Here is a 15,737-nt window from a genome sequence, read left to right as displayed (position 1 = left end):
AAACTGGTGCAATCCTGTCTTTTCTGGAATCGGTTTCCGTTTATACTACCATTACGGTTTTCTGGAAGCGTTGAACTTCCCTTGCTTTGACTGCCTGTAAGTCCTTTTGTCGAAACTGTAACGACGTGTAATTATTGGACTGATTGAAGTCAGAGAAATGTTATAAAAGTTTAATCAGCAACTTCTCACTTTTATTAGAGAAACACTATGGGACTTGCTTGTCATGTTTGGTTACACACACACAAATACCTCCCAAACATGAAAAATTTGGAATGTTCTTTATATATTCACACACAAATCTAAAGCTATATGCTACAGTACAAAATACAGATATAAACCTAGTCAGATATTTTACGTTTTTTTAAATCAAACATTCTTCCAAGTTATTTTATATTTTCTCTATTGTAAAATTGATTTATTACTGACTTTTATAAAATAATTAAATTAAAAATCACAAAAACCGTTATCTGTTTTGAATGATTATAATGAATATACACGTTTAAAATTTTAAAACTACTTTGTAAATATGTATCATATATTTTTGTTTAGTCCTATTACCGTTACTTTCTAAATATGTATCATATATTTTTGTTTAGTGCTATCACTGCTGATTATCCTCGCCAACGGCTATTTTTTAATAATCTTGATAACGAATATACATCACAATACCGAAACCGAATAAAATCCCCAACAGACGATGAACTGAAGTTTAAGTTTTCTTCAATTAATTAATTTCCTCCTGAAGTTTTCAACAATAATTATTTGTTTGTTCGTAGTTAAGCACAAACCTACATAATCGGTTATATGTGCTTTGCCCACCACAGGTATCGAAACCTACTTTAAACCGTTTTAAGTCCACAAACATACCGCTGGGCCACTGGAGGTCCTAACGATAGTGTGTGTGTTTTTCTTACAGTAATATCACATCGGGCTCTTTGCTGTGTCCACCGAGTGGAATCGAACCCCTGATTGTAGCATCATAAGTTCGAAGACTTACCACTCTCCCAGCTGGAGACGAAACATTCAAGGCAAGAAAATAAAGCAAATGAAGAAATAAGATACCAATAATGTTGACTGAAAGTGTGCACGATTGAAACTGGAAAAAACAACATACTGCTCCACAACCATCTACAAGTTGAGCAACTCAAGTGGTGAAGAAAGACAAACAGCTTGTCAAGAGAAGTAATTCAAGAATACAGCGGTTAATTGTTATTCTCATTAGAATCTACCTTTTATTCTGGGAAGTCTATGATTTAAAGAAGTACTTATTTGACCGCAAATGTTTCATGGCTCTGCTAGTCTATTGTAATATTCCATTTTTATCTGTACTGAAAATGCTCGAGCACCTCACTATCTAAATGCGTAAGTGCATATTTCATTTCAACGGATGTAAATAAAAGGTAGATGTAAATATATTTTAGTAGGTATTTTGTAAGACAAAATATTAAAATATGTAAAAATCTGTTAAAAGGTCTAACATTAGGTCCTATAATAACGTTAAAAGTTCATTTATTGATAGTAATTAACTACGATAAAGTTTAGCCCTAACTAAACTACAGCAGAAACGTAGATAAATTAATTTCTCTCCCTATCGAAAATAGGCCAAATAAAGACTTAACTAATGTTAGGCTTAAGACAAGTAAATTAAATAGATTTCGTTGTATGCGATTAGAATTAGTTATTATTGTAGAAAGTCAGTATTTGAGAAGTACTATTGCAATAAAGATACTTATTTATCTGCAAATGTTTCATGGTTCTCTGCTGGTCTGTTGTAATAATCAGTTTTATCTGTACTTAAAATGCGCGAGCACCTCATTATCAAATGCACATGCGTGTGTTTCATTTCTACGGATGCAAATAAAGGACAGATGTAAGTATGCTTTACTGGATATTTTGTAAGAAAATATTAAAATAGAAAGCATTTATTTAAAAGATCTAACATTAGGCCCTAGAATAACATTGTAAGTTCTTTTATTGATAGTAATTAACTACGGTAAAGTTTAGCCGTAACTAATCTACAGCAGAAACATAAGTTAATTGCTCTATCGAAAATAGGCCAATCAATAAAGGCTAACTAATGTTAGGCTTAAGACAAGTAAATTTATAGATTTCGTTGTATGCGATTAGAATTAGTTACTATTTTAGAAAGTGTGTATTTAAGAAGTACTAAAGACCGTAAATGTTTTATGGTTTTCTGCTGGTTTATGAAAATAATACTCAGTTTTTGTTTGTCCTGAAAATACGCGCGCACTTCACTCTAAATGCACATTCGCGCCACTACATTTCAACAGATGTGAACAAAAGGCAGATATAAATATACTTTAGTACGTATTTTGTACAACAATATATTAAAAGTTTTTGCCAATTTAAAAAAAAGTCTAATGTTATATCGTAGAATGAGATTGTAAGTTTATTTATTGATAGAGTTATTAACAGTAAAGTTCAGCCCTAACTAAATTAAAACACTTGTAGTGATTGTTTCTTTCTTTATGGAATAAAAGCCATACTTAAAGGATTAACTAAAACAAGTTGGGTATGCAGATTTTGGTATCTGTAATAAGAATTCTTTTGTGTTATTGTAGAAAACTTGTATTTAAAGACGCAGTGTTAGAATAACAAAACTAAATCGACTCGCAAATATATTTGGGTCTTTGCTAGTTCTACCTACTTATAGGCTAACGCGATTGCACAAATTTACCTGGAAGAAAAATCGTATTTGTAAAACTGGACGCTACTAAGCTATTTTTATCAACACAACACATTCGGCCACAATTCCAATTCAATCTGCTAATTCATCCTCAGTACAGGCAAACTCCAGTGAGAAATAATTCTATACAATCTGCAAAAGTGCCAATTAGTAAATCGAGATGCATTTCCTTCTGGATTGCTCAAATGAACCATTAGAAGTTATCTTCAGTATATTGTTAATGAACTATGATAAACACGTAAAATGTAACTGGACAATTTTTTTTGTTTTCTTAACTTAAATTTTAAGCAAAAAGCCTTCATCAGTTTGAAATTGCGTCGCAAAGGAAAAGTCAGCACATGTCACCAGGAACATTACCGTCAATGGAAGAAGAGTATAAGTGTATACTTTCCTCTCAGTAGTATTAACATATATCATGAATAACCTTATTTAGCGTAACCTTAATTAATAAGATTAGTACAAGAGCTTCGCACATACAAATTAGTCAATAGATATTTACTAAGCATTTATTAAGCGTTACAAAATGGTTTACGTTATCACCGTTTTAATACAACATGTCGAATTGAAGAATCAAGGGTTTCGGGTTTGAGACAAGGTACAACTAAACACCATAAGTGTGTTACAACAGTGTTACTGAATCTGAGTCTCACTACTCAACTAAAACCAGACGATCCAGGTAGTAGATGTGGGCGATTAACTTCTCTCCCTCTGTTCCCCGGGTCCAATTAGTGATGTCTACAGATGAAACACAGAATCAATAAGCTGGCCTTATTAAGCTTTTGTTTGTATGAGTTGCTGACGCGAATGAAACAAAAAAGCATGTTAATATAGGCAAGATTAATATTCACCAATTCTGATAATTTATAAAAAAAAATTATTGCCGCCATCTTTATTTTTGTGCTTTTAAATGTTTTATTTGTAAAAATAACTTTAACAGGCGAATTGTGTTATCTTTCAAGATAACGAATTTCGCTGTTATGGTACAGAAACCAAGTCGAAGTCACCTTTCACGCTGGCTAATAAAGTGGCAAACATTAAGACAAAATGTCAGTTTGTAAATTTACGCGGAAATGCAAATATTACAAACATTAAAGTGACAAGCATTCTATATCAAGGTTTGAAGCTTTTGTTTGTAACAGTATTGATAAATTATTTGTGTTATTTTACGTTAAGTGTTGAGAAAAGAGTTCTTTAACAGTCTAAAGGTTGCGAGTACGAAACTTATAAGAGGTATATTTTTGTATCCTTGAACATGACACTTTGGTCTACCCAGCTAAATAATAGACAACTTGCGACAGACTAGGATATTAACACCAATCACCATTGTGTCACCATTCTTATTCGCCTGTGCCGCAAGAAATTGGACTTAAGCGCCGATCTAACAAATGTCTTCCAGATGCGAAAATAATTAAATTACTCTTATATTTTACTGGACTGAAGTGGTCTACTGGGTGTTACGACTCAATTGTTTTTAATAAGATCAACGTACTTACATCAAATAATTAATCCTGTATGTTAGAATTATGGTAACAACTTTATAAAAGGAAATAGGCACAAAATTAAAAGCATATGACTTTTTTTGCCATATAATTCCATTCCTGAAAATCACAAAGTTAAGTTTAATAAATTTGACACACTTTCCCTCGTTGTGTTTGCTTGGCTTCAGTGAAGGTCTTACAGTCGTTGTTTTACAATAGAGTGTATTACGTTGCTAAAATTACAACCAGGGGTTAGAAATAACACAGAGAGAACTTGGATAAGTTACAAGTACAGTATAATGAAAAATATACAACTGGGTATGTTAGAAGTGACTTCGTTGATGGTGCGTTAGGACTTTTAAGTTAAACTTTACAGAACTTTATAAAAAGTTTCAAGTGTTATGGAAAATCGTTGATTAAGGCCGCTGAGACGTTAGAATACTTTCTACAGGGTGTTCGGAAAGTCACTGTCCACTTATATATTTATTAACACACATGTTTCATACAGAATACAGAAGGTAAATATGAATGACAATTATAAACAATGTTGAAAGTGACCCCCGTTGGCATCAATACAGGCTTGGATCCTTCTTATTTTGTTTCTAAACACCGCTATCAGTTGCTGGCTTGAAATAGACTGAATGAATGGTGTTACAAAACTGCACAGTGACTTTCCGAACACCCTGTATATAAGACTGTGACATAGCATCCACACGTGCAACGATGACATTTTGGCTTCGGAACCTACTTAATGTTCTTCGCTAACGTAAGTAAATTATTTCATGACATTTTAAAAACCACAAAAATTTTCTGCTGTCGTCTTAAAGCCAATATATTACAATTAATATTAATTATTTGATAAATGATCGTGTGTTTGTGTGATTTTCTAATAGCAAAGCCACATCGTGCTGAGCCCAGCGAGTGGAATCGAACCGCTGATTTTATCGTTATAAATCCAGAGACTTACTACTGTACTAGCGGGGGGCGTAAATGATCGTAATAAAAATTGCACAAATAATGAAATAACAGTTGAACTATTTTTTTGTTTTGAATTTCGCACAGCTACATGAGGACTATCTGTGTTAGCCATCTCTAATTTAGTAGTGTAAGACTAGAGGGAGAGCAGCTAGTCATCACCACCCACCGCCAACTCTTGGGCTACTATTTTACGAACGAATAGTGGATTGGACCATCACATTATAACGCCTCTACGGTTGAAAGGGCGAGCATGTTTGGTGCGACGGGGATTCGAACCCGTGACCCTCCGATTACGATTTGAGCGCCTTAACCACCTGGCCATAAGGAGGCATGATTGTTTTTAAGCAGAAAGCTACACAATGGTCTATCTGTATTCTACCCACTACGGTTATCGAAACCTAGATTTTAGCGTTATAAGTTCGCTGACATACCGCTGAGCCACTAGAAGGCATGAAACCTTCAATAAGGCTAAAAAAAATGAGGACAAACACCATCTACCAAGACTTTTAAAATATTACTTTAACTCCAAAGGTATTACTATTACCTGTAACAAAGCTTGTAAAAAAGGAGTTATATTTATAAAAATCTATGTTATACAAACTGTTTGATAAACTGTAAAACCTTCATATGTCCCATTCTAAAATATCCATGTTCTGCATGAAATAACGCATCTTCCAATCTCAATACATCCAAATAATACAAGAAACAACAGTACATACACTAATGTTTTAATAATACCCAGATTTTATACCAGTACATACACTAATATTTTTAATAATATCCAGATTTTATACCAGTACATACACTAATGTTTTTAATAATACCCAGATTTTATACTAGTACATACACTAATGTTTTTAATAATCACTGTAATACCCAGATTTTATACCAGTACATACACTAATGTTTTTAATAATCACTGTAATACCCAGATTTTATACCAGTACATACACTAATGTTTTTAATAATCACTGTAATACTCAGATTTTATACCAGTACATACACTAATGTTTTTAATAATCACTGTAATACCCAGATTTTATACCAGTACATACACTTATGTTTTTAATAATCACTGCAATACTCAGATTTTATACCAGTACATACACTAATGTTTTTAATAATCACTGTAATACCCAGATTTTATACCAGTACATACACTTATGTTTTTAATAATCACTGTAATACCCAGATTTTATACCAGTACATACACTAATGTTTTTAATAATCACTGTAATACCCAGATTTTATACCAGTACATACACTTATGTTTTTAATAATCACTGCAATACTCAGATTTTATACCAGTACATACACTAATGTTTTTAATAATCACTGTAATACCCAGATTTTATACCAGTACATACACTAATGTTTGTAATAATCACTGTAATACCCAGATTTTATACCAGTACATACACTAATGTTTGTAATAATCACTGTAATACCCAGATATTATATCAGTACATACACTAATGTTTTTAATAATCACTGTAATACCCAGATTTTATACCAGTACATACACTAATGTTTGTAATAATCACTGTAATACCCAGATTTTATACCAGTACATACACTAATGTTTTTAATAATCACTGTAATACCCAGATTTTACAATATAAAATATTTACTTTAACAAGGAAATCATATAAATATGTGTACATTAAAGTAAGCAAACAAAACTTCGATGCCGTTTTTCAATTACGAAAAACTGACAATATCTTCCACAAACTGTGGTCCACTATGGTGCTTAAAGGTGTCTGCGGTAAAACACCTTTTATATGAATTATCATTATCTGAAAAGGTAACGGATGAAATAAAATGCTGAGACATTACAAACATAATATAATAATACAAATATAAATTACAAATTAATAATTGTAATTAACATGATGCACCACTGTTTGTCAATCAAATAAAGAAACCAGTAATACAAAACAAGACAGTTGATTACTGTTAGACTGACGCATATAAATTCGAAGTATAGAAATAAGATATGTGGATCTTCGTTTGAAACTGTCAGACATTGACCATGAAATTCACCAGATTGTATCAACAAACCAGTATCATCCTTCACATTAAAGTATGTCACGAGATTTTTATTAAAATTTCCATATTTAAATCTCTTTTCATAGTTTTTTTCTTAAAATTAGAATCAAACTGTAAAGATAGTAAATACGTGTATGGTACACCAGTTACACATGATAAAAACTTTTTAATGGAAGATGGTTCCGAACTCGAATAATATTTCCAAAAACCATCCTTAATAAGTGTGTTCTCTTTTTCGGGAAAGAATATACTGTAGATTGCACCATGTTCTAAGGTCTAAATCAATCTCTCTTCGGTTACTGCTTCCTCCTCTCTACTGTGGTTGTACCTGATAGTGGAAATAACCACTTCCATCTCAGTGAAATACGCGTCCAAGATATAAGTGAAATAACTGATTCACAAAGCACTTTCAAAGAAAATATGTGATTGTACTTTAAAGACATGTTAAAGATAATACTCCTTTCTATAACATGATATATGGGTAAGGAACCGATTCTTCCTTATGCATTTGTCAGAATTCTTTCTTACTGATGTCACTTCCCAAAATCAGTTTCAACATTCGAGAAAGCTTTATCAAATGTCGTAACATCAATTTAAACATCCTAGAAAGGTTTACCAATGTCGTAACATCAATTTAAACATCCTAGATAGGTTTACCAATGTCGTAACATCAATTTAAACATCGTAAGTAGTTTCGCCAGATGTTTACGTAAACTAGAACACGGATGTATTACAAAAAACAACATATTGCAGACCAACTTAATCATTATTATTGATATTCATAACGATACTACATAATTGTTATGAAACATCTAAATTTATAATTAACAAAGTGTTTATTGTAGTGACACGGCATCTTTTATTTTTAAAACTCAATAGCTAGATTAGTCTTTCGATAGTTTCCTACTGGGGCAGCGGTAAATCTATTCATTTACAACGCTAAAATGATGGGTTCGTTTCCCCTCGATAACAAACCAGAGAGCCCCTTGTGGGTTTTCTATAAGAAAAACACTTTTTAAGTATATTAAAGAATTTAATTTGGGGAGCGCTATTTTCTTTATAAACTTTGATGGGTAATATATTCAGAAAAGATTACTTGTGGAACCTCCAGAGGATTAGTGTACAAATTTACAGTTCAAAATCCAACACAACCTGTGATAATTGGAATTATACGTTAGGTATTTTGTAAATAAACCACCTGCCCCTTGTATTTTATACGTGTCATATTTTTCTTTGTTGGTAGACGGAATATGTTTGGTTGGGAATTTTAGAAGACTGGAATGGAAAATTACAGTTTAAAAACATCAAACCAATGTAGGAGAAATAGGAATAATTGACTGATTAACATTTAGGTGGTCAGAAAGAGAAGCCTCTTTCGGATTTATTGCATACATGATCCTGTATTTCCAACTTTCCTTTCTAAGTAGATGTAATGTACTGACGAGAAATCCACGTTGAAACATTAAAGTTTGGAGACAGCTTGAATAGGTAATGAAAAACGTTGATGCTAAGCTTTTTGAAACGATACCCAATTAATATTATGTTAAATTTGTAATAAAGTTTCCTGCATTACCTACACTCTTGTGTAAATTAATTGAAACAAATGGTCATTTTACAATATTTTCAGCATGGTAGCCGGTGTTGGCTCGCTGGACTCGCTGATTTCCTTTAATAGTCATTTTTTTTCACACAGACGGCGTCATTAGTTGTATTTTGCAGTACGGGCAATCTATTTTTGGGATATATGAAAGTTTGAGGAATATTACGTCATTCGAAATTGCGCTAGAGGGGTCAGGAGACCAGTCAAAAAACAACTTACTAACTCAATGAAGAATAAACGGTATCAGTGGGGTCTGAAATACAAGAATTGGACGCAAGAACAATGGAGGAAGGTGTTATTCAGTGACGAGACTCATTTCTTCGTACAGGGTCAAAGATGTCTGCATGTTCGCATATCTCCAGGTAAGAAATTTCGAGAATCTCAAATCAATCAGTTTGTAAAACATCCCTTGAAGAAGATGTTTTGGGGCTTTTTCAGCTACTATGGCGTCGGAGACTTACATATCGTAGAAGGTATGATGCGAGGACCACAGTACATCGAGGTTTTGCAGAGAAGAGTCGTTCCGGAATTGAAAAAAGAGATTTTCATATGGATCTGGCATTTTTCAGCAAGATCTGGTTCCGTGTCACACATCGAAACTTGTGAAGAAATTTTATGACTACAACGCAAATAAAGGTGCTGGACCGGCCTGAAAACTCTCCGGACTTAAATCCTATTGAAAATCTTTGGGCGATTTGTAAAGAAAGACTTCGGGTAAAAGACTGTACTACGAAAGATAAGCTAATTGAGGCCATAATTAAGGTGTGGTACCGCGATCCAAAAATTAGTAAAGATTGCAGTCAACTCGTGCACTTGATGCCAAAGCAGATTAATGATCTTCTAAAAAATAAAGGCGGTCATATCATGTATTAAATTGTGGGCCCCCGCTAGTACAGTGGTATGTCTCCGGATTTACAACGCTAAAATCATGAGTTCGATTCCCCTCGGTGGGCTGAGCAGATAGCCTGATGTGGCTTTGCTATAAGAAAAACACACACGTTAATTTGTGATTAATTTTTGGATTCTCAGAAATAAAACGCAAAAAAATGAAAAAAATCGTAATTTTCCGTCTTGTTTCAATTAATTTGCACAAGGGTGTACTAATAACGGCTTCAGACTTTATAACTGTAATGTGGTAATAAAGTATGGAGTAATTAGTATATTGTAGGCTACCAACAAATGCTGAATCTTCAGCTAAAATGAAGTTCATGCTTCCATGCAGTCGTGATTTGCTTAGTTACCACTGCGTTTGTCTCGCTTGATGACGTCAAATACTGGAACAGAGACACTGTACATGTTGAGAAGACCATGCTTTATTAGCGCCATCTGTAGATCGAGTTTCTTTTTACACATAAAGTTACATCAGCAGTGTGGCGAAAGGAACCCGCAAAACTCATAATATTCAATTTAGAAATAAAAAGCGTTAAACTTTCGGATGAGGCTTGAAACATGATTTGAATTATTGTAAGTATTAATATTTTATAACTAACGTTTTGAAAGTTGATTTGTTTTGCAACGTAAGCAACTTACTGATGGTAATTAATTATAAATCGAAACACAGGAGTTAGCATTCAAAACAAAAGAAATATATTGGCGTTAGTACTATTAAATTACCTGTAAATATTGCTAATTACTAATCATGAATATGACATCAAATTCGTTTAAATTGGTAATGGTAATTGCATATTGGAAATATAATTTTATAGTTTTTATATCGTTAAGAATTTAGATATAAGCAAGCGAATTATACTAGGTTTAAATTAAAAGATTAAGTTATGACCAAAAGCTAATATTAATAATTAATATTAGTAATCTTTTTCAGTTCTCTTGAACTGTTGAACGCAACAGCCCGTAGCAATGATAATTGAGACATCTCAACATTTCAAGTAACTACGTCAGACCTTCTATACATGCAACCTAAACTTTTAGATAAACATGCTTTACTAGTATCGAAAAATTTGCCTTAAATATTTGAGCTAAGTAAATATGCAATAAACACGTGCTTTTTAGAGTATTGTGACCTTTTCGCTTTGCGTTAAGTTCAAGTATACAATTACAAAACGCCAAAGCCACAAAGTCTAGGCTCGTACTACCACAAGTAGTAGTTGTACTAGTAACAACAATTGAAAGTTATTTAGGGTACACATACTGTATTGAAATTTGACACGTCTTTATAACTACGTTACTAGTTCAGTAGTACTACATATTACTGCATTGCTTGCTAACTGATAACCTACTTCGAAATATGGTCCTGAATCTACTTTTAATGTGCAATCAATTTTATCACCTTCTTTGATCCATTCGATAGTTTAGTGCAGTAGGCCTACGTCCTTACCAAGTATGTCGACTAAGATAAGCGACATCTGTTGGCCGTAGATTATTGATTTTATAATATTTATGACATAAATTTATGTTAACTTATCGCAAAAAAAATACAGTTTAAACATTGAAACTAGTAAGCCTAGAAACTGGTATTAAAGTTAATTTAATTACAGATATTTGTTGTTGGTTTGTTTTCCACATTTCTATTAATTTGTTCGATGTGGCTGATTTTTTTACTGTAATGGACATATGAAAAAAATCATAGTTAATATGATTTTTATCACAAGAGGTTTTCTATTTATTCAAGATTAACCCTGGAAGTAATTATAAAATATAACCAAAATTCCAATAATAACATAATAACATATAACATTTATTGTGAAAAGTCCAACTGTTTGGTAATGCAAAGCTGGATTTTTTTGATTTTTTTTTTGTAAGTGGTTGCTTGTTTTTACGTCAATTCTTTACTTCAGCTTCTGTACGTTACTCGGAAATAAGGTTTAAGAAATTATTCAATATGCAAGCAATACTTATATTAAAATAAAATGGAGAAACAACGACTATAATGAATAGTACAGGGTAAATGATCAGAACAAACATCATTTGAAAGTTATTATTACTATTTCTGTTACATTTCAATCATTCACCTTTCGCCAGACTACTCGGCAAATTTTCCAGACTTACAATGCTAAAATCTAGGATTCGATTATCCGCAGAGGACAGAGCGAAGATTGCTTTTTTTTTATTTTAGCTTTGCGCTGAAAAACTAACGACAACATTTCTGAAGCGTGCTTTGGTTCTGTACTAGAGATCCGGATTCTTGGAATCCGCTTATACCACAAAATATTCTCGCACTGCTGTGGGTGTCATAGAAGCCTGGCATCCCTTATCGTGGATCTTAGGCATCAGAATGCTTCTAATTGAATGCCTTTCACCTGGGAAGTATTAATTCAAAATTAGAGACAGTGGCAGATAGCCTCAATAACTTTGCAATAAATAGAAAATACTTTCCTAGTTTGTGATTTTTATTACTAAGAAACCAATAGCAACGAACACCACTTTCTTTTTCAAGCTGTGAAGAAGTAGGCCTGAATTAGTTTTTTTTTTTTTTAGTTTTACCAGATCAATGGATATAATTATGATATGCAATTAAATTAGTTGAATAAGGAAACATTGGTTAATGTTATCCAGAGCCAAACTGATTTAACTGAAACAAAATCGCGAGTACTAGGCTTATTCTATTATTGAAGTTCATATCCTTTATTCAGTTCCTCTGTTTTAAGGTCTGACATGGCCAGGTGGTTAAGGCACTCGACTCGTAATCGCGAGCTCGAATCCCCTCTCACACCAAATATGCTCGCCATTTCAACCGTGGAGACGGTATAATGTGACGGTTAATCCCACTATTCGTATGTAAAAGAGTAGCCCAAGAGTTGGCGGTGGGTGGTAATGACTAGCTGCTCTCCCTCTAGTCTTGCACTGCTAAATTAGAGGTGGCTAGCCCAGATAGCCGTCGTGTAGCTTTGCGCTAAATTCATAAACAACTATTTAAATCTTGAAATAATAGCTTATTTATAAAAGAAAATAACAAACCAACTGCCATAGTTATTTGTTAACTTAAAAATTATCTACTCTGGTTGTTCTAATTTGAATACCAATACTGCAAAACTTTTAATATCAATATATATATATGTAATAGAAACAGTATGAAAATATATAATTACAATGGCTTTTTATTAGTACAGGTAATTGGCACTAATCCGTAATACAGACTGCTATAAGAAAAATTGAGTTCTTTGTTCTTTTAAGTGAATAGCGTGAGTTGGACAAGACAGAATAAAACATGAACATGCAACGAAAACTCTTTATTATTAGACATGCTGAAAGAGTGGACTTTACTTTTGGTGCGTGGATACCCAAATGTTTTAATTGTTCAGGTAATTTTTTTAATAGTTAAACGACTAATATATATTTAAATATTATATTTTAATACGCCATGTGGCAGCATGGTGCTATTGGTACTTAATTGTTATAGAACAATATAATTTATTATTGTATGTATATACTGTGTAATTTCATCTTTCAATAGATAAGTAATTTATAATCTATTTATAGTAAGGCGTAATTTATTTATTTTCGTATGTATTGTATTTTGTTATTTCTGTAAAGTTCGTAAACACGCACGAATCCTTTTACTTGAATAAGGTTACATGTGGCTATAGCTATATTATATAAACTTCGTACCAGTGTGACCCCATGTCTGTGTCTACTCCTTCCGGTGGGTCAATCTCATGTCAAGGAGTTTTACAGACACAAGCACAAGTTGGTAAATTTTTGACAAAGGCCATTTGCTTGTATGTGTTAATGAAAAAATATGAAAATAGAATGTTACACAGAAGAGAGACATTGTAGAAATGGCACTCATAAATTCACTCTGTAGTCTAGGAGAACAGGCATTCATTGAAGTAAAATGAGAGATGTATTCTGACGTCTCCCTTCAGTAGCACAAGGATAAGGCTGTGGACTTACAGAGCTAAAAACTGAGATTCGATACCTGTGGAAAACACAACACAGATAGCCCTTTGGGTAACTTTGTGCTAAACTACAAACAAACAAACTTATTGTGGCGTGTCTTTGAAACTTGTTGATGAATTGTATCTTTCTGCAACTTCCGTTTTTTAATATAAAACAAACAAAATTCGAACAAAACATTTCCTTACTTGTTATTAAATCGCTTTATTTCGTGCAACTTGCCGCTAGTAGCACAACAGTATGTCTTCAGACTTACAACGATCGAAACCGGGTTTTCATATCCGTGGTGGGAAGAGCACAGACAACTATTTGTGTAGATTTGTGCTTATTTACAAACAAACAACAAATCGTACATAGTAATTATATTTCTCTATAATTGCACATTTAATGAACATTATCAGTTTAAATAGAAAGAAAAGTGAAGTGTTAAACGTGATTAGAATGAAAATATACAATTGATTATGAATTATATGTATGCTTATCATAACGTGGAGAGTAAACTGCCAATAAATGTAATTCTTAAAGTGCTTAAGTAAACGGTTTTGGTTAATATTTTAGGTTTAAGTTTGGAGGAACGATTGTAAGCCCTTTGATACTGTATCTCTGATTTAGTGTTCCGAGTTTTTATTTGTTAAGCACAACGCTACTTAATGGACTGTCTGCACTTCGCTTATCAAAACCTGGTTTTTAAGGGTTATAAGCCTTCAGACTTACCGCTGAGACATTGTGGAGTTGGGGACGTTATCTTTATTGAAGGAATAACAATAACTATTCTGTGTTACTTATCGTATAGTTGAACTTCACTTTTTGTTTTCTGAAACGTATATTTAACATCACGTAAATAATATAAATGCTTCAATGTCCTGAAGACTGAAGACTCTGAACATGTGTAAATTTACTGTGTGCTTACGGGCCACGTTTTAGGACCACTCACAAAGAGAGATGCATTATAGTTAGTGTCTATGTAGCAGGAGTATTATTATGAGAGACCTTTTCTTTGACTTGCTGATCAAATATATATCTCGTAAGAATCTATTAAGAATAGTTGTCAAAGTAAATATAATAAAAATGTTACTATGAAACACTGGTGAGTCTGGTGTCCACCCATTGGGAACTAATCAAAGAAAAAAGCAATTTTACATTTTAGCACCCACACGACCCATCGGTGAGTTGTGTTCTATTTTACATTTTGGCATCCACACGACACATCGGTGAGTTGTATTCTATTTTACATTTTGGCATCCATACGACCCATCGGTGAGTTGTGTTCTATTTTACATTTTGGCATCCACACGACACATCGGTGAGTTGTATTCTATTTTACATTTTGGCATCCACACGACCCATCGGTGAGTTATATTCTATTTTACATTTTGGCACCCGCACGACCCATCGGTGAGTTGTGTTCTATTTTACATTTTGGCACCCGCACGACACATCGGTGAGTTGTATTCTATTTTACATTTTGGCATCCACACGACACATCGGTGAGTTGTGTTCTATTTTACATTTTGGCACCCACACGACCCATCGGTGAGTTGTATTCTATTTTATATTTTGGCATCCACACGACCCACTGGTGAGTTGTGTTCTATTTTACATTTTGGCACCCACACGACCCATCGGTAAGTTGTGTTCTATTTTACATTTTGGCATCCACACGACCCATCGGTGAGTTGTGTTCTATTTTACATTTTGGCATCCACACGACCCATCGGTGAGTTGTGTTCTATTTTACATTTTGGCACCCACACGACCCATCGGTTTGTTGTGTTCTGTTTTCTTTTTAAAGAGCCACTTATTAGCTTGGACACAACGGCTACATATGCATTCTTCTTAACAAAATAATGTAAGATGACTAGTAAGACCCTGTAAAGTATTGTCAAAAGAGGCTTGGGAGCAATCGTGTTAACAGATATAGTGTAATATACCTTATAATGTGTCCTGTTTTGCTCATTCGCGATCCTACCTCAAACGCTTTGAAGAATATTACAATAAGGTTATGTGGTGATCAACAATTCCCATAAAAACCGCTTCTCTCTGATGTTAAGTTGGTTGAATTCAATATTAA

At 33.3% G+C, this 15,737-nt stretch overlaps 1 protein-coding gene and 1 long non-coding RNA gene across 8 annotated transcripts in view; one reads left to right on the top strand and one right to left on the bottom strand.

Moving 5' to 3' along the window:
- Nucleotides 1–4,512: 4,512 nt before the first annotated feature.
- The window catches only part of LOC143233398 (ecdysteroid-phosphate phosphatase-like), a 57,046-nt gene continuing 45,821 nt past the window's right edge, over nucleotides 4,513–15,737 (top strand). Inside the window, exons 1-2 of one of the 7 annotated variants that reach the window (XM_076469597.1) lie at nucleotides 4,514–4,951; nucleotides 12,944–13,071. In XM_076469597.1, coding sequence (XP_076325712.1) covers nucleotides 12,978–13,071 — 94 coding nt within the window. In that variant the 5' untranslated portion in view covers nucleotides 4,514–4,951; nucleotides 12,944–12,977. Of the gene's footprint in view, nucleotides 4,952–10,145; nucleotides 10,277–12,874; nucleotides 13,072–15,737 lie in introns of those variants that run through there. The other 6 variants (XM_076469598.1, XM_076469594.1, XM_076469595.1 and 3 more) reach the window with 6 other exon arrangements.
- On the bottom strand, nucleotides 5,920–11,206 carry LOC143233400 (uncharacterized). Its single transcript, XR_013018119.1, has 2 exons — nucleotides 11,100–11,206; nucleotides 5,920–9,791 (listed from the first exon to the last, which is right to left on the bottom strand). It is a non-coding gene; the product is annotated as an uncharacterized LOC143233400 (long non-coding RNA).

Source organism: Tachypleus tridentatus, chromosome 12 (genome assembly GCF_004210375.1).
Source record: "Tachypleus tridentatus isolate NWPU-2018 chromosome 12, ASM421037v1, whole genome shotgun sequence".
In the NCBI taxonomy this organism is placed as follows: domain Eukaryota; kingdom Metazoa; phylum Arthropoda; class Merostomata; order Xiphosura; family Limulidae; genus Tachypleus; species Tachypleus tridentatus.
The sequence above is the reverse complement of the archived record's forward strand: the minus strand, read 5'-3'. Positions and strand labels throughout refer to the sequence as shown.